The sequence below is a fragment of the Orycteropus afer genome, unplaced genomic scaffold (genome assembly GCF_000298275.1).
Source record: "Orycteropus afer afer isolate SDZICR_OR568_19922 unplaced genomic scaffold, OryAfe1.0 scaffold00038, whole genome shotgun sequence".
In the NCBI taxonomy this organism is placed as follows: Eukaryota; Metazoa; Chordata; class Mammalia; order Tubulidentata; family Orycteropodidae; genus Orycteropus; species Orycteropus afer.
Window position 1 is genome coordinate 13,495,639 of NW_006921625.1, and position 19,504 is coordinate 13,515,142.

Here is a 19,504-nt window from a genome sequence, read left to right on the forward strand (position 1 = left end):
TGAAAGCTGCTTAACCACAGTTTTCGTGTGGTTCCCTTCTCTCTCCCAAATGCAAATCGTGTGGCTGAGCTCCGAGGGAAGCTGGGTCCTCCGTGCAGGGAAAGGGGAGAGGGCCAGGAGCCGCAGAGGTCGAGCATGCCCTTGGAAGAACACAAAGGAGACCACAACCGTCCCCACACCTGTACATCCAGGCCTGCCTGGCAGGGTGGGCCCCACTTCCTGCACCCAGGAGCCCCGGGCTCTTTCTGCAGGTGTTCCTCCAGCCCAGCCCCACATAGCCCTGAGAAAACCAACCTGGCTGAGCTCTCACCACATTGCTCCAGCCTTTCAAAGATGCCTTATTGGCTTGCAAAGGCCACTCATCTTCAAATCTAGTCCTGCTAATCTTTAACCATTGGTTCCCACCCTCTCCACCACCACAACCCCACTGCCATCGAGTTGATTCCCACTATAGGAAAGAGTAGAACTGCTCCATAGGGTTTCCAAGAATGTAATCTTTACAGAAGCAGCCTACTACGTATTTCTCCTGACGAGTGGCTAATGGGTTCAAACCTCCAATCTTAGCTAGCAGCCAAGTTCTTAATCACTGCACCACCAGGGCTCCTTTCCACCACCAAGGACCCCTTTATTATATTTTTGCCCATAGACCTAGGGCTCCTATCTGTCTAAAGTGGTAATTATGACATGATAATCATTTTGTGTTGCAATTCACCATCTTTTTTTTTTTTTTAAATTAGGATTTGGGTGAAGATTTACAGAGTAAATTCACTTTTCATTCAGCAGTTCACATATACTTTGTCTCATGTCATTGACCAAAATTTACAATGCAGCAGCTCCCCTCCCACTTCCTCCCCATAGTTACCTCCTCCCAGTGTCCATCCCTTCATACTCTTCTGCACCCTGAACTATCTCCCTGTGCATAAGCAGCCCTTCCTTCTCCCATGATTGTTCTCTCCAGGGCATGTGTCTACTTGAGGTAAATGTTTAACTCACATGCCTGTACTTTGTTTGGCTGGAAACCACAGTTGTGGGTTCAATTCCAGACCTGAAGGGCAGCTAGGGGCCATAGTGTCAGTGGTTACACCAGGCTCTATTGGACCAGCAAACCTGGTCCTCACCTTCTTCTTCTTTTTTTTTTTTTTTGCCTCCAAATGATTTTGAGTTTTGTACCACATTGTTCTCCCTCTTTATGCAGGATCTCCTACATCCCTTCCAAGTGGATGGCAGTGGTAGCTGGGGCAATTCACCATCTTAATTAACCAAACCCATGTCTCTGACCTCTGATCAGGATGTTACTTCTCAGAGTTAACATATACATGGCCATTCCAGTCACACAAAGGACTCTCCATTTCAGATAGCTTGTATATTTTCATTGCAGCCTATTTGACTACCATCATTTGGCTTTTACAATGTCCAGACTAGCTCTTGGTCACGAAGATAATCAAGTCCTAATGCATGCTATAGCATGGACCAACCCTGAAAGCACCATGCTAAGGGACAACCATTGTAGGGTTCCACTTACATGGAGGCAGTGTACAGAGACCAAAGTTCCTTGGTGGTTACCAGGGGTGGGAGGGAGGGAAGGAAAGGGGACTCACTGCTGAGGGGACAATGAGCTTCTATTATGGGTGATGGAAAATTTGGACACAGATGTTAATGATCGGACTTGATCAACATAACTAACATCACTGAACTGTGCATGATGTGATGTGAAGAATGCTGAGGAGAACATCTGATTTGTTGCATGTTCGTTTACCACAATGAAACGAATGCTCTTGGATCTCTGGGACTATTCTTCAGCACCATCTCCCCCGACACACACATACACGTGAAGGATCCTACTCTTTAGGGGTTGGTGGGACAATGAATTGGGCCAAAGTGGGTCAGCCGGAAACAGACCAGTGAGGCTTGTCCCCAGCCACTCTTGAGCAAATCTTTGGTAAAAACCTTCTCACTGCCAGTCCCATTAGAAGATATGGATCTCCCTGGAGATGGTGTCCCCATGGCTGTTCTCATGCAACCCTACACCCCAGGGCACTCTCTGACCCTCCCTTTTTGAATCTATAGAAGTGGACTTGCTGATCTCTTCCCTGTTGTTTCAGGAGCCCTGGTGGTGCACAAGTTAAGCATCAGCTGCTTGAACCCACCAGCCTCTTTACTGGAGAAAGATGAGGCAGTCTGTTTCCATAAACGTTTATAGCCTTGGAAACCCTACAGGGCAGTTCTACTCCATCTTTCAGGGTTGCTACGAGTCAGAATTGACTCAATGGACATGCAACAACAGCCTGATCCCACCTGAGCACGCAGCCCCCTGCTGCAGGACTCCCCTGCCGGCATGGCATGTCGCGTGGTGGTGGAGTGTTCCCTATTGCTGCCCTCGGACCACGTGAAGGCGTCCAAGCCCAAGTATTTACAATGCGTGGAGAACAAACAGGCACCCCACAGGACCGCAGAACTGCTATGCTGGGGGATGAGTGTAACACAATTTCCCAGGAATTTCTTGGTTAACCTTGGGAGGGAAAAAAATCCCTTTAATATTTCAACAGCACAACCTTAACAGGCCATGATCTTGTTAGCAAAAAAACAGTGCCATGCTTTGTGATGCTTCTAGGCCAGGGTACGGCCCTCCTGGCTCCAAAAATGTAATGCCCTCGAAAGGATGAACTATGAACTTCTATGCAGTCAGCACATGGATTAAAAATGGCTATGTCTCCATTTCATATACTTGATACACCTGTCAGAAGAAGGCCAGTTGCCACAGTAAAGAACTGTACTGAGAGCCGGGTGGACTAGGGACGAAGGACTCAAGTCAGGGGACTGGATGAGGTGCCAGCCTTGACAGGTGTCCTCAGCAGGATGCTTGGGCTGCTCCTTTGCCTCACTAGCTCTCTTGGAGCCACGTAGTGTGTGCGCTGGAGGGTGGGGAGTTGGCCAACAAGAGGGGCTGTCCCCTGGTCACCCTGACATCCCAGTAGTCGGGGTGGGGAGAGAGAAAAGGTCCAATCAATGGCTACAGAGTAGGGTATTTCCTTTTGGGCTTCTTGAGGTGGGCAGGGAAGGAGCCATGAACACGGCGTTTGGGTAGGAGGGTGGGGTCCCTGGCTGGTGCAAACGGTTAATGCCCTCGGCTGCCAACACAAGGTTGGCAGCTCCAGCCCACCTGGACGTGCATCAGAACAAGGCCTGACGATGTACCAAAGAATCAGCCACTGAGAACCCGATGGCACACAGCGGTACCAGGAGCCAGAGCTGGGCCCTGCAACTTCAGCAGCGTCTGCAGGGCAGTGGGCCGTGCTGCTGCCGACCCACAGGCAGGCAGGAGGGCGTGACCTCTGCTCTCTGACCACAGTGCACCCAGATCGTGACCTCTGCTCTCTGACCACAGTGCACCCAGATGACTGAGAGCACCCAGGCCTCTGGGTACAAAGAATACTGGGCTGTGGAAGGGGATGCTCTCACCCTTCTCCACCCCAGAGGGTGGGCTTGGGCTCAGCCTAGCCCAGTGTGGCTTTGCTGTGGCATCGCTGTACTCCACTGTGAAGTGGGCAGAGCACTGCACTGGGGATCCTGGGCCAGGGCTGCATCGTTGGCTCGCTGGGTGACAAAGCAAGTCACGTCCCCTCTGCACCTTAGTGTCCTCATCAGTCACATGAGGCACCTGCCCAACCAAGTCCCAGCCGTGCACGCGAGGGTGCTTTGAGAAGCACAGAGCAGCGAGTCAAGCACTTGAAGATGCTGGCTGTCTCATTATGAGAGAGAGGAGAAGCTAGACAAGAGGGAAGCCCCACCGCTCACTTATTGGATAGGAAAACTCTAGCACAGTGTTGATGAAGCTGTGGGGGGCAGGACTACGAACGGAGGCAACCGCTTCAGGGGCAAGGTGGCAGTGCCCCCGATTAGAGTGTGCGGGGGTACTGGAAGCTGTGTATTTCAAACACCAGTGGGGTCACCCGCAGTGGACAGGTTTCTGTGGAGCTTCTAGACTAAGACAGAGTAAGAAGAAAGATCTGATGATACATTTGCAGAAATTAGCTAGTGAAAACCTGTGGGTCACACAGACTACTGGCCGGTATAGTGCTGGAAGACGAGCCCCCTAGATTGGAAGGCACAACACAATGGCTGCACCAGTGGACCTGAACATGAAAATGGCCCAGGACAAGGCAGTGTTCCGTTCTCTCACACATATGGTCACTGTGAGTTGGAGCTGACTCCATGGCAAATGGTGACAACAAAATATTGGCCCAGAAGTTCCTCTGCTAGTAATGTGTGTGGATGTGGTTCCAAAAGCATGGATAGCTCTACAGAGCTGTTGTTGCTTAGAGGAGATCACACGAAACTAGACAACAACTCAGTGCCCATCTGAGGAGTGGGCTACATTAGGGCAAAGTGCCACCAGCTCAGAGTAAGGCAGGTCTTTAGTGGCTGGCAGAGAAAGAATCCCCAAGAAAGGAAGAGCAAGGTCTGCGTGCATGTGAGTGTGTGTGAGTGTGGGTGTGAGAAAGTGTGTGTGAGGAAGAATTCCCAAGAGCAAGATCTATGAGTATGTGTGTGAGCAAGAGTGTGTGTGAATATGAGTAAAAGAGTGTGTGTGAGTGTGTGTGTGTGTGTGTGTGAGTGTGTGAGAGAGAATGGGAATGTATGTGAGTGAGAGTGACTACGGGTGTGAGTGTATATGTGAGTGTGTGCAGTGTGTGAGCACAGAACATTTCTAGAACACACAGAACTTAACAGGAGGAGGATGGTTCATGTTTTTAACCACGAGCCCATGGGAGGTGATGCATTTTACATGACGCTCAAATAAAAAACCTGCTACCCCCCCCCGCCCCCGACATTCATGCCCATGGTGCCCGGGGCCTGGGCTGCTCACCTTTCTAACCATTTCCACTGGAGGAAGCGGTCGAAATACATGCTGTCCAGGTAGTCCTGGAAGGGCTCTCCCCGCAGGTAGTCGTGGACGGATCTAGCTCAGATGGAACAAACATAACATTTTATAATCCTGCTCTTGAAGCAGGCAGGCTGAGCTCTATCCAGTGAGTCACCTCCCGGCCCCACCATTTCTAGGCTCTGGAAACACAAACACCCCGGTGCCCCGGGACAGATGCAACAGGTCTGTCAGAGGCTCCTTCATTCTACAGCAGGTTGTCTGAGCCTGACGGGTTGATTCTGTGAACATTCATGAAGCACCTACTATGTGTTGGGCAAGGAGGCCTGGTGGCACAATGTTTAAAGCAGTTGGCTGTTATCTGAAAGATCAGCAGTTGGAACCTATGGAAGAATGATGAGGCAGTCTGCTTCCCTAAAAGATTCCAGCCTTGGAAACCCTATGGAGCAGTTCTACTCTGTCCCATAGGGTCGCTAAGAGTTGGAATGAACTGGAAACAAGGATGTGTTGGGCTAGGACACAGCAGTGAGTGTGCCGCTAACACTGAGATGCGGAGGCATTCCCCGTATATCCCACAGATGGATCATCATGAATTGGAGCTAAGTAACGTTTCTGGGGTCAGGGATCTCCCCAAAGAAGGGAATCTTAGCTGGGATGGGAAGGACTAGGTGCAGGAAAGGAGTTGGGCCCAGAGAAGGGGGTGGATGGGGTGGACAGCAGGCAGAGAGGTCCAGGCAGAGAGAGTTGCACGTGCAAGGCTGAGGTGGGAGGGAGAGTCGTACACTTCAGCCTCTGAAGGAAGGCCCATGGGCCTGGTGGGCAGATACTAAGGGGGCTGGTTGACAGGTGGGGTTGGGCCCTGCCAGTATCACAGGCCACAGTAGAGACTGTGATCTTTAGCCTGAGAGCAATAGGAAACCACTGATGCTTTAGCCAGACAGTGACCTGCTATCCCAAGAAGAGGACCCCAGGTTTGGGAAGGAGGTGTGGCTGTACATGTTCTGTTGTTTGTGCATGCACGTGTCTGTGTGCATGCACGTGTGTCTGTGTGCATGCCTGCCTGCCTGCATAGATGTGTGATGGATGTGTGTGAACACAGATGTGCATGCGTGTATCTATGTGCACATGTGTGCGCACATGTGTGGATGTACATACAAGGATCTGTGCACATGTATGTGCACATCTGTGTATATAGATATATGTGCACATGGAAGTGTGTGATGGATGTATGCCCATGTGTGTGGATATGTGTGCATACATATGTGCACAGGTGTGTGGATGAATATGCACCCATGTGTGCATGCATATGTGGGTAGATGTATATGTGATGGATGTACATGCCTGCGCACATGTGCATGTATGTGTGTGCACATGGATGTGGATGGATGTGCACACGCATGGATGTGTGGATGGATGTACATGTGTGCGCACATGTCCATGCATATATCTGCACATGGATGTGCACGTGCACACGTGCATGGATGTGTACACACATGGATGCATGTGATGGAGGTGTGTTAATGTCTGTGGATATACGTGCACATATGTGTGCATGAGTATGTGGATGTGTATGTACCCATGGTACATGTGTGCGTGTGCACATGTGTGTGCATGGATGTGTGTGAGGACGCCTGGGGTTAGTTGGTACGTGTCAGGTGCACATCCTCCAACACCTCTCCCATTCACTCAGGCCAGTGCCAGGCACTTGGAGACAAGGTGGTGGGTGGGGTGGGTGGGGCTGAGGGTACTCAGGGTGGGGGTTGGGGCTGGGAGATTTTTGCACATTCCTTGTCTCAAAGGCTTGGAGAGCCACTCCTTTTCAACAGCCTCAGAAGCAGATGTTTGCTTTGAACTTGGTGCCCGTATCTTTTTTCCCCATCATGAGAAATGGACAAGCAAATGGTTGGCTTCTCTGGGCCCTCAAGCACCAAGGGCCCACATACCACACCCAGGGCTGCTGGGGGTGGGGTGGACGTGGAGGGTCTGCCAGCCCCCAGCCCCAGGGGAGGGCACTTACTGCGCACACGCAGAGAACAGCTCTTTGCAGGGCCTCTCAAGGAGTTGCTCTTGTGTCTGGGAGACCAGGTCTCGGCTGACTTGGACGACAAACGCTGGGGACTGGAGGGAGGAAGAGAGGAGTGTGAGCAGGAGGAGGGCGGCTGGCAGTGCTGGGGGCACTGCCCCTCGGGTGTGTGTGTGTCTCTTCTGGGGCCAAGAATCAGCCAGGCCCAGGTGACAGCGTACACGACGGCCCCAGCCATATTCCCTCTCACCCACACCTGGCCCTGGGCTGCACCCATGCTGTTTAGTGGTGCAGGGAGGTGGCTGGGCTGGGAGGTGATGAAGGAGCTGGGGTTTGGGGTCAGACTTCTGGTTCTGCCACTCACAGGCTGTGTGGCCTCATGGATGTCACTTGGCTCTTCTGAGCCTCACTGTGCTCACCTGCAGAACAGGGACAATGACAGTCCCAGGTGCTGGACTTGTGGCCAGGACTGAACAAGATGCTCACAAGTATATGAGGCTGGGCCCTCACTGAGCATAGCTGTGTCCCTCAGCCACGCTGGGCCCGTTCCTCAGAGCGCACGAGAGAAGAGGAACACCAGCCCAGGCTTGAGGTTCACTTGTGAATGGAAGGCTCGGGGGGTGGGGATTAGGGTGGAGTGGCTACGAGTGTAGTGAAGTGAGAGAGACCTTTAGTGGCAGGACCTTGGCCTTCACAGGTCACCATCACTGTTACCAGGAACGTGATCATGACAACAGGCTCTCCTGGATGAGTCAACGGAACCTTCAGGTAAAGCATGTGGCCCCATCCTGGCTTACTACATGCACATGATCAGCGTCACCACCGTCATTCCCTCCACCTTCCGGGTTACATCGTTTGGCTGAGTATCCAGGAGTCTGTGTCCTACCCAGGCATAAAGGAGCTCCAGCAGTGCCCTGGTTAAGAGCTCAGCTACTAATGGAAAGATCGGCAGTTCAAACCCACCGGCCACTGCACGGGAGAAAGATGAGGCAGTCTGCTTCCATAAAGATTACAGCCTTGGAAACCCTATGGGGCAGTCTACTCTGCGGCAAAGGGTCTTTATGAGTCGGAATCGACTTGACAGCCATGGGTTTGCTTTCCTTTTTATTCCCACTTAGAAGCAGCCTCCTCTGGGAAGGGCTGGCAGGGCCAGAGGCCCGCACCCACCCCCCCACATCAGCCCCTGCCCCAACCATTCACCCTCCACCAGCTGTTCACGCGGCTGACTCACCAGCTGGGCCATGAGGTGGGTTTTTCATAAATTACAGGGATAATTGAGAAAATTGCTGGGAGTAGGCTCAGGAAGATGGGAGGGGGGTGGGTAGACATGTCTTTCTCCCCAAAGGATGCTGGAACCTGAAAGGCTTGTTCCCCCTCCCAGCTACTGAAATGTGTCTGTGGGTCAGGTTACTTCACCAAGTCAACTCGGGTGGGGGGTGGGGGGTGGGGACTGGGGCTGGGTGTGGGCAGGAGGGGTCCGCCCACTCCTGGTCAACGCGATCAGCAGTTCACTCTATTCCCACAGACGGAGTGCCCACGGCCCTGAATCCTTTCCTCTTTCTTTCCCAGCTCCCCTCCTGAGCAGGACCGAGAGCTCCCAGCCTGCGTGGGATGGCAGATGCCGCTCACTCGGTGCCAGGGGAGAGAAGCACCAAAATCGGGTTCGAGCACATTTCCTGGGACCCGGGTGCTCACCCCAGCTCCCACCCCTCCTCCACCCCACCCTGCCCTGAACCCTCCCTCCCTCCCCAGGCCACACTTGATGAACAAGGCTGCAGAAGGGCACCCTTCTCTGGAGTCATGGTGGGAGGGACCCGGACCAGGAGGCCGGAGCCCTGAGCTCTGGTCCGACCTCCAACAGCGGGCACTTTGTGCCTCCATCTTACCTGTAAGAGGAAGGAGCTGCTCCAGACACCCCCAAACATCCTTCGTGATTTGGTTGTATTTGGGGAACTGTCTCGGGGATTCTGGGAGCTCTGGTGGCATAGTGCCTAAGGCATTTGACTGCTAACCAGAAGGTTGGTGGTTCAAACCCACCAGCCACTCCGTGGAAGGAAGGTTGGGCAGTCTACTTCCGGAAAGACTTACCTCCTTGGAAACCCAAAGGAGGTCATTATGAGAATCGACTGGATGGCAGTGAGTTAGGGTTTTAGTTTTTTTTTCAGTCTCTCAGGAATCAGTAACTCCAGGCTACTCTGGAGCAGTCAAATGTTAAAACAAACCCTAAGGCCACAGGCAAATACTCCTTATCTCTGAATGAGAGCCAATGGCCAGGACAGGGGTGGTTTGGAAGGGCCCAGTGCCTGACACGTTTGTTAATGACGAGATTTGTTCATGAACCAGATGTACCAGTATGTGACTTTGAACCTGCTGTTCAACTGTGATGTTTAAACGTGACCTTGAACCTGGTGTAAGTCCGTGGGTAGGCAGGCCCTGGGGAATAGCAGCGCGTTTCCTGGAGCTTCAGGAGAGGGGCCTGCACTGCCCACCTGGACGCTCTGAGGTGCACGGCACTCTGCCAGGGCTCTGCTTCATTTCTCCCAGTGGGAAGCCCAGCCGACTCACACTGGGCCCAGCCTGGTGAGGGCACAGCGGTGGACAGGACATGAAGCCAGTGTGCTCCTTGACCTCAAAGTACTTTTTCTGCAGTAAGACGGGACCCAGGTACTCTAAGGAGTTCCTGGTTGTGCAAATGGTTAAGCCCAAGGCTACTGACCCGGGTGTTGGCAATTTAAACCCACCTGGAGGCACCTCAGAAGACAGGCCTGGTGCTCTGCTTCCGAAAGACGACAGCCATGGAAACCCTACTGACTGCAGCTCTACCCTGAGCACACGTGGTGGCCGTGAGTCGGAACCGCTTGGTGCAGCTGGATCTGTGGTTTACACTTATGGAAGAGCTGGCTCCCCTCGCGGTCCTACCGATGACGTATGAATCAGGTGACACAAATGACTTCCAATATTTCTCCCTCCAAATAAAGCTTATCCATAGACCTTTTCTGAGGATAATTCAAAAATGACCACAGCAGCACATTAACAGGAAACTGTTAGAAACTCAAGCTGGATTCAGAAAAGGGTATGAAATGAGGGATAGCATGATGTCAGATGGATCTTGGCTGAAAGCAGAGAATACCAGAAAGGTGATTTTCCATGTTTTATTGACTGTGCAAAGGCATTTGCCTGTGTGGATCATAACAAATTATGGAGAGCATTACAAGGAATGGGAATCCCAGAACACTTCACTGTGTTCATGAGGAACCTGTACATAGACCAAGAGGCAGCAGCTTGAACAGAACAAGGGAATATTGTGTAGTTTAAAATCAGAAAGGTGTGTGTCAGGATTGTATCCTTTCACCACACTTACTCAATCTGTAGCTGAGCAAACAATCCGAGAAGCTGGACTGTAAGAAGGTGGCCATCAGGACTGGGGGAAGACTCATTCACAACCTGTGATATGCAGATGACACCACCTTTCTCGCTGGAAGTGAAGAAGACTTGAAGCATTTACTGATGAAGATCAAAGACTAAAGCCTTCAGTATGGATTATAAAACAAAATAAAAATTCTCACAACTGAGTCAGTCAGCAATATCACGATAAACGCAGAAAAGACTGAAGGCATCAAGGATTTCATTTTACTTGGATCCACAACCGTAGTCAAGAAATCAGATGACTCATTGCATTGGGCAAACCTGCTGCAAAAAGACCTCTTTAAAGTGTTTGCAAGCAAAGATGTCACTTGGAAGACTAAGGTGCACCTGACCGAAGCCATGCTATTTTCAGTTGCCTCAGATGCATGTGGAAGCTGGACTATGAATAAGGAAGACGGAGGAAGAACTGATGCCTTTGAATTCTGGTGTGGGTGAAGAATGCTGAATATACCACGGACGGTCAGAAGAATGAACAAATCTGTCTTGGGAGAAGTGCAGCCGGGATGCTCCTTAGAAGTGAGGATGGTGAGGCTACATCTTATATACTTTGGACATGTTATTAGGAGGGACCCATGATGTCTGGAGAAGGACATGATGCTTGGTCAAATACAAGGTCAATGAAAGAGAAGAAGACTGTCAGTGAGATAGACTGGCACCATGGCTCCATCAACAGGCTCAAGCAGAGCAACAATTGTGAGGATGATGCAGGACCAGACAGCGTTTCATTCTGTCGTATATGGGGTTGCTCTGAGTTAGAACCAACATGATGGCACCTACTAACAACAACAACGACCCAGTAAGGAGCCCTGGTGGCACAATGGTTAGGGCTTGGCTGCTAATCAAAAGGTTGGATGTTTGAACCCACCCAGTGGCTGTGCAGGAGAAAGACTGAGTAACCTGCTCCTGTGTAGATTATGGCCTGGAAAACCCTATGGTGCAGTCCTACTCTGTCATGTGGTACTGTTGTGAGTTAGAATCAACTCAATGGCACATAACAATACACAGACCCAATATGTAAAGCTGATAAACGTAATCGATAGCAATGGTTGACATATATTGAAGGTGACTTCGATCAAGCAGTGTGCTAAGCTCCTTACTTGCAACATTTCACCTAACCTTTCCTGCAGCCCTGTGAGGTGGGTACTATTATGATACCTGTTTCTCAGATGAGGAAACGGAGGCTCAGCAAAGTGAAGTAATTTACTCAGGGTCACAGAGCCAACAAGTGGCAGAGAGGAGATTACAGCCCAGGTGTGAGTCTAGAACGAATGTTCTAACTGGAAGTGGTGGGTGTCTGAGCCACCTGTGCTTCCCTCTCACCCTCACTCCATCTGCCAGGAAGCTCTTGACATGTGACTTTAGTCCTTTGGGGTCTGCAGAGCCCAGTCTGATAACCAAGAAACTGCGAGGGCCTGCCAGCTGAGGTGGTCTGAATCTATAGGAAAGATGGCGGCTCAGGCCCATGAGGCCAGGGCCAGAGAGGGGAGGGTGATAATGGGTGTGGTCACCTGGGAAAGGCTGCGGGCAGCATGAAGTCAGAGGGAAAGTGGAATTGAGCCTCAGACCTCCCAATCCTTATGGGCCTCCCTCCTGAGGGCAAGGACAGCCAACTGGCTGCTACAGGTTCCCTTCTCGGCCATACTCAGCCTCCTCCTCAGCGGATGGAAGGGCTGTTCAGCCTAGGGGTGACTAGCTGTGTGCGTGAAGTCACACCACTCTCATAACTTCGGGGCTGGCAGCAGGCTCTGCGGATGCTGCCCATAGTCTCAGCCCTAATGAGGGGGTTACTCACTGCCATCGAGTTGATTCTGACTCATAGCGACTCCCATTGGGTTTCCGAGGCTGTAAATCTTTACGGAAATAGATTGCCTCATCTTCCTCCCACAGGGCAGCTGGTGGGTTTGAACCACCAACCTTCTGGTTAGCAGCCAAATGCCTTATGCACTGTGCCACCAGAGCTCCTAATAAGGGAGTTAATGAGCAGATCGTAGGCATTTTGGTTCAATGACCATCAGTTTAAGATCAGTCTCCGACTCCACGGGAAGAGATTCAGTGATTCCAACCAAACACCCTTTCAAGACTCTGGGGAGCGACACCTTTGCCAGGAAACTGCTGGTCAGTTTACTTCTGGAATGGAGACCCAAACCTGCCAGAAGGGTCTGAGGCGGAGCGGCCGCTCAGAGGGGCCACTGCGCTGGGCCACACTTGGTATCTGCATCAGTGGAGCCGGAGGGTGCCTGGTCCTCCCGTCTGGTTCAGAAAAAAAAAAAAAAAACCTCACCACTGTCAAGTCAATGCCAACTCATAGCGACCCTGTAGGACAGAGGAGAACAGCCCCATATGGTTTCCAAGGCTGTAAATCTTTATGGAAGCAGACTGCCACAACTTTCTCCTATGGACCAGCTGGTGGATTCGAACCACTGACTTTTTGGTTAGCAGCTGAGTGCTTAACCACGGTGCCACCAGGGCTCCTACCAGGTCAGAGAAGTCCATTGCAAAGAGAGGTCACGAAGAAGGAGGGCCACGGCTCCCAGCAAGAAAACCTGCCAAAGTTTAGAGCAGCTCTGGGGTTCTGAGCAGTCACAGCCCAGCCGCTAGGAGCCATCTTTGAAGGCCGGAGAGTTCCCAGCCATTCCAGATCCCTGACCAGGACAATCAGCCTTTCTGGGCCCCGGGTGGGGGTGGGGGGTGCGTCCTGCAGGCCAGGAGGATGCTGGACAGAAATGCCCACGCTGGCTTTGGCCAAACCTCAGATACCTGGTCCTCACTCATTGCAGGCTGGGGCGTCAGAGATGCAGCTGTAGGCAGCAGAAGGGACGTTTAGAGCGTCTCTGGGCCGGGGCGGGAGGATCTGACCCGAAGCTGCATTTGTACAAAGGATGTAGAGCGAATGTATGTCTGGGGTGGCCTGGGGACTGACAGGGAGTGTGCTAGAAGGCTGACCGCCACTCCTTGCTGCTGCAGCTGCTCAGTGCTTCACCCCCACCAGGTCAGAGCTGAATCTTGACGAGAGCCCTGGTTCCACCCCAAAGCACGCTGGGCCAGGGCTTGAGGCACTGAGCCATTTCAGGTAGGGCGGGATGTGGACAGCCTTTCCTCTGTGAACGCTCCCCATGTCAAGGATGCTTTACTCAGTGTGGTCAGGAGACATGTCTCACCCCTAACCCCCAAGCTCTGGCAAAAACCTAAAAACCAAACCCACTGCCACTGCGTCAGTTCTGACTGATAACGACCCTATAGGACAGAGTAGAACTGCCCATAGGGTTTCCCATGCTGTAAATCTTTACGGAAGCAGATTGCCTCATCGTTTTCCCAGCAGCAGCTAGTAGGTTTGAACCGTCAACATTTTGTTTAGTAGCCAAATGCTTTAATCACTGTGCCTCCAGAGCTCCTTAACAGGGATACATTACCCAAATGAGCAAGGTAAGCTTATCATGCTTATTGGGTAATAGGACCTGCTCAGTGCCCTCTCTCAGTGACTTTGCTGAGAGAGGGACCGGAGTCCCAGGGCCAGCAGACATCTAGTTCCAACTCCACCTCTGCGGATCACTCAGCAAGGCCCGCCAAGCATCTGTCCACTAGGTGGCGCCATTGGGTGGTGCAAAGCACCAGGAGGAACTTGGCCAGGCAGACCAACCTCCTGGTCCTTACAGAGTTGAGAGGCCAGATGGGTGCACCTGGAATAATTTCCAAGTGCTTAGCCTTGGGATAATTACCAAGTGTGGCCTTTGCAGTAACAGTAAGGGAATAAACGAGACATCAGTCCGGGAGACAGCCCTGCAGAGGTAGGGCAGAACAGGACCTTAAAGGAGGGGTGGCATTTACACAGTTGGAGGGGTGCTACAGGGGCAAAGGTCCAGAAACTGCAGTAAGCATGGGTCAGCAGGGGGATGATGCTCAGAGACGAGGACTCATCCAGAGAGTGGACCACAGCAGGAAAGGCTGGCAGGGCGCTCTGCTGTCTTCAGAGAGCTGGAGCCCCTCCTTGGGAGCCACAAAGACTGAATCATCAGCCCCAAGGACGACCCCAGAGGGCTGCGGGTCTGCTGTACATGATGACTGAGGAGTCATGACAAGCCCCTCCAACAATGCCCCCCTCCAACGCTCATCTCTTCAGCAGCCAACAGTAATCCTGAAGTCAGCACCACTGGCACTGCTCTCGGAACTTTCTGAAAACACATGCAGTAGACTTATTCAAAGATTCAGGACTTGAGATGGAATAGGAGGAGGTGGAGGGCATAGGGCTCCCCGAGAAGACCCTTCAGGGCTTAGCCAATTCAACCCACTCATTACACAGGTGGAGAAAATGAGGACCCAAAGGGGAAGGGACGTGTCCGAGTTCACACTGCTGGCCCACACAGAGGCACACTCAGAACCCGTGGGGGCTCCTTGGTCCATGGCAGGCCCGGGATGTGGGGGGTGGCCCTGAGCCACACGGGCCCTAGAGCAGCCATGCTGAGGCAGCTCAATGGGAAGGGTGTGGCTTTCTCCTAGCGAACCAGTCCCTGTTCATAGATGGAGACACGCACACACAGCAGCCTCACCCCGGTGTCTCTCCCACCCACCTGTCCTCTCTCACTGCCCAGGCTCCAAGACTTCCTCTCTCAGACCATTCAGCAACCTCCTCATGGGTCTCTGCTACCCACCCACTCCTGCATTTGACACCACAGTCCCTTGGGTGAGTTTTCTACACCGCAAAGCATCGATGGTCCCCACTGCCTACAGGACAGTGCATGGCCTTGGTGTGTGGCCCCAACAACCTTCCTGACCTGTTCCCCCAGTGCTCGGGCCCCACACTCAGTGTTTCCTGGGCACACTCCTGGCTTTCTAGCTCCAGGCCTTTGCTCCTTCTCTTAGAAGCAGCTCTTCTTACCCCATGTTGGCATTCCAAAGCCACCTCATCTTCAGGACCTGCTTCCAATACAACCTCATCTAAAATGACCTTCCACCAGATCCCACCTCCCAGTGACAACTGTCACCATCCTCATCATCACTGCCATTTCCTGGGCACTTTCTATATGTAGGGCCTGGGGTTTTATCTCACTCAATCCTCTCACAGTCTGTTTTTATTATTATCCCCATTTTCCAGATGCAAAAACAGGCTCAGAGGAAGTAGCTGCTTGCCCAAGGCCCCACAGCTGGTATGTGAGTGAATGTGAGATTCAAGCCTAAGCACCTGCCCAGAGCGCCCCATCTCGAGGCATGTCATGCCCTCCAGGGGCGCCATGTTTCTTCTTTGAAGGTGCTGCGGGAGGTTGGGAATTGACCTCGCAGAGCAAGCCCTGCTTTGAGGCCTACAGGAGCCCTGGCCAGGTGAGGGAGGACCTGGAGGACGAGGTGTGCTAGTCTCTGCCTGTTTTGGGAAGGGCTGGTGGCGCGGTGCTCTGTTGTGCAGCCCCCACCCCACGCTGACACACAGGCTAATGCCCGACATATGTTTCGCTTCAACGTATGAAAACATCCCGCTTGGAGCTCGGCTCATTAGCAACGGTTCCGTCAGTGGACAAAAGGTCAGCCCAGGAGGCCGTGTGCTCTATCTCCAGACGCAAGCACTTAGGGCTTAATGATGTGTGTATTTTCATATGTGGGCAGCTGACATTCCCCATGTAAACTATGTGCAAGTTCCCAGTGTGGACAGACCTGGCTTTCAGGAAAAGCCAGGCGGCAGAGAGAAACAGGGCTCTTGAGAATGGGTCCTGGGGGTCACCCTCCATCTAAATGAGGGGTGGCAGAATGTGTCCGCCCTGCCCATGCTGGGGTGTGAGGCCGTTGTTTCTTAGGGGGCCACTTCCATTTCTCCCCTGGCGGATGGGAGTGGGGGAGGGGCCCTCCCACAGCTGCACCCTGGCTGCCCCTTGACCCTTCATGAGGGGATCTACGTCAGCTGCGGGGAGCTCGGCACGCATAGCCGCCAGCCGGCCATGGGCGGGGGCAGGAGTGGGAATCAGGCCTCCAACAGGAGCTGGGGCCAGAGGCAACTGTGGGAGCCTCAGGGGGGCTGCCGCCAGCCCCTGGCCTGAGCAGAAGCAGGGGTGCCAGACCAGAGGCCTATTTAAAGTATGGCAGGTACGGCACTTGTCCTCATGGCAACTGAAGGGGGCGCCACAGAGCATTTCTGCTAACCCGGTCCGGCCTAACATCCTTCCCCAGGCACAACAGACACAGAGGTGTAGCCGGGGGGCAGAGGGGTGCACTTGCCATCTGGCACAAGCCCAAGGGGGTATCAGATGGGGTGCAGAATGACATTCTGAGTCACCACAAATACGAGCGGTGCCGACTGAGGCAGCTGGACAGGAAGGGGGAGGCGTTTCTGCTGAGGCTTCGTGCTATCAACTCTATCCATGGACTACACACCCCTGCAGGGGAGCCTGACTGTTCCAGGGCCCCAGCTGTGGGCACTGGGCCTTCGAGAGCGCTTTGAAGGGCAGGGAGGCCATTTCACCCGTTTCAGCAGAAGTGAGCCCATGCTTCGGGCACAGTGAATATTCCATAACTGCTCGCAGGCAGAAGAAAGCAAGATGAGCAACGCGGCTGAGCCTCAGATCCAGGCCTGTCTGGCTCTGAAACCTGTGATCTCTCCACCCCACTTTGCAGAAATGAATGGATGACACTTCTGACACATAGTAGGTCCTCAGCATACTTTAAGTGTGTGTGTGTGTGTTTGTGGGTAGTAAGAAAGAGGTCAGGTGGTGAGCAAAGGGGTCTGCCCACCAAGCAGCATGGTCACCAGGTCCAGCCAGTCCCTGCCTCTAGGACGAGATGGACCAGTCAGAGCTCTTTTTGGCCTTTTCTCAGCTGGAACCAGAACAGAAGGCATGGCAGAAACCTGCCTGGAGTTGACTTTGGAGAGAGCATCCTGGTTCCAGGGGCTTGGGGGGCCCAGAGGCAGCCTCGTTCTCTCTTATGGGGTCTTCTGATTATAGGAGAGAACTGTCCCCATCTTTCCAGTAGGTTTCCTGTTTAAGCATAGACTTCCTGTGTAGTGCCAATGGTCAACTGCTCGTCCGTTCACCAAAAGTTTGGAGGTTTGAGTCCACCCATCATAAGTGCCAAGAAAGAAAGACCTGGTGATCTACTCCTGAGAAATCAGTCACTGATTTTGGCTATGGAGCAGCCGAACCTGCCCTGAGATGATCTTTAAAACTCGATCCAAAAATATCCCCTGAAGTCTCCTTAAAACCAGACAATAATTTGCCTTAACTAGTAAATGCCTTGAGCCTTGTGCTCTTTTAAGATCTAGCCACATGGGATGAAACTGACAACAGCAACTCTCAAGATTACAGGGGACCCAAAACCGAAGTTCAGAAGACAGGAAGGGGCAGCAAAAAAGGACAAAAGGAAACGGGGAATCCAGGGAGGACGCACGGAGTGCTGCCACATGAGGGGACTGGAAGCACTGTTACGAAACAAAATGTACAGACTGTTGAACGGGAACCTAATACACTCTGTAAACTTTCATCCAAACCACAGTAAGAAGTTTAAAGAGAGAAAGAGAGAGAGAGAGAGAGATTACATGGGAAACTTAGGGGATGGTGGGTTAATGTTAAGGAGGGAGGAACACCCCAGAAAAGGAGCGTGAGGATGGGCGCATAACCTAAGCACGTAATCGATGTTGCGGGAATGTTGGATTGGTGTATGTTCTGCTGTGCAGATTCTCAATAATAGTAAAAAACAAAGACAAAGCCCAGCCCTAGAGAACATGGTTCTGCTCTGACACACGTGGGGTCACAGGGGTCGTTGTCACTCAATGGCAACTGGTGGCTCGCGCACCGTGCAGTGGTATCTGCCGCTGGTCACCAAGCGTCCGGGCTGCTTCCGCATCTGTACGAGGTTTAGGCCAGCTGACCCCCACGGTTTGATTCCAGGCAACCTGGTGCCTGTCCCTGCCTTGCTCTGCTCTCTCCCCCTGAAGGCTGATTCCGGGAACCCACTCAGCCCGGCTCACAGACCCCAGGGATGGGACTGGAGGGGCAGTGGGGCCTTAAACTCAACACATTTGTGCAAACTTCACCAGTGACCAAGGGGCAGACGCTCAGGAGCAGCAGCCGCAAGGGGCATCGGGGCTTGATTTACGGTCTGGTTGACAGGAAGAGAAAATGCCATTCCTCCACCTTTGTAATCAAAACCATCAGTGTGCGTGGGGAGGCCCTGCTGTGGCCGGCGGCCGTCTGGAGCAATCCTGTCTCCATCCTCGGCCAAGCAGGAGACACCCTCCATGAGCTCTGGATGAGAACAGAACTGAAGAAAAAGGCAAGAATTTTGTCTTTTGGTCCTTGGGGGAAAAATCAGCCCCACAACTCACGAGTGGACAGCTGGGAACCACTGTCCCTCCACTTGTCGGCTCTCAGTCTCACACCTCAGCTCAGCCCGGAGGGCCCTCTGCAGTCAGCCCAGCTGGAAGGCACTGCTGTAGTGGACAGACATAGCCTGGACAGGCAGGGACACACTGGGTGGGAGCTGGTGGCTGGAGGTCCTTGGGGTAACATGGGGTGCCAGCTGAAAATGGACCAGTCTCCCTCCTAGCTAGGGGAACTAGTGGCTTCTTTAAGTTGCAAGGAAAGGTGATGCTCAAGGCACTCCCTAAGGACAGGTGAGGGCTCCAACCAGAAATGCATTTACCACGAAGCAGAGACAGCATGGGCTGTAGGTCCTTACCGGGAGCTCCAGAGCGCTCCAGGAGGAAGGAGAGCCAGGACTCAGGGGTGGGCAGTTCCATGTGAGACATCTGGTGAGAAGGAACCCTGGGGGCACGGTGGTATCCACTTGGGAGACCCGGCTTAGATTCCTGGTCAGTGCACCTCATAAATAGCCACTACCCATCTGTCAGTGGGGAGCTCTGGTGGCCTAGTGCCTAAGGCACTTGACTGCTAACCAGAAGGCTGGCGGTTCAAACCCACCAGCCACCCCTCGGAAGGAAGGTTGGGCAATCTACTTCCGTAGGGGGGTCGCTATGAGTCAGGTTCGATTCAATGGCACATAACAACAACCTCTGCCAGTGAAGGCTTGAATAGGTTTCAGCCCAACTTCCAGACCAAAACAGACTAGGAAGAAAGGTTCTGGAGATTGCTTTGAAAATAAGCCAATGAAAATCCTAGGGATCAGGAAAGTCCGACCCGCACAATCCAGGTGATGGAGTGGGACCAGCCAGCTTTTCCCTCTCCTTAGTGGCTGAC

General features: G+C 52.7%; 1 protein-coding gene across 1 annotated transcript in view; it reads right to left on the reverse strand.

Annotated features, from left to right (window-relative positions):
- The window catches only part of GRK5 (G protein-coupled receptor kinase 5), a 157,192-nt gene that overhangs the window by 28,317 nt on the left and 109,371 nt on the right, over nucleotides 1-19,504 (reverse strand). Inside the window, exons 5-6 of the mRNA XM_042780412.1 lie at nucleotides 6,900-7,000; nucleotides 4,868-4,960 (exon numbers count right to left, since the gene is read on the reverse strand). Coding sequence (XP_042636346.1) covers nucleotides 4,868-4,960; nucleotides 6,900-7,000 — 194 coding nt within the window. The remainder of the gene's footprint in view (nucleotides 1-4,867; nucleotides 4,961-6,899; nucleotides 7,001-19,504) is intronic.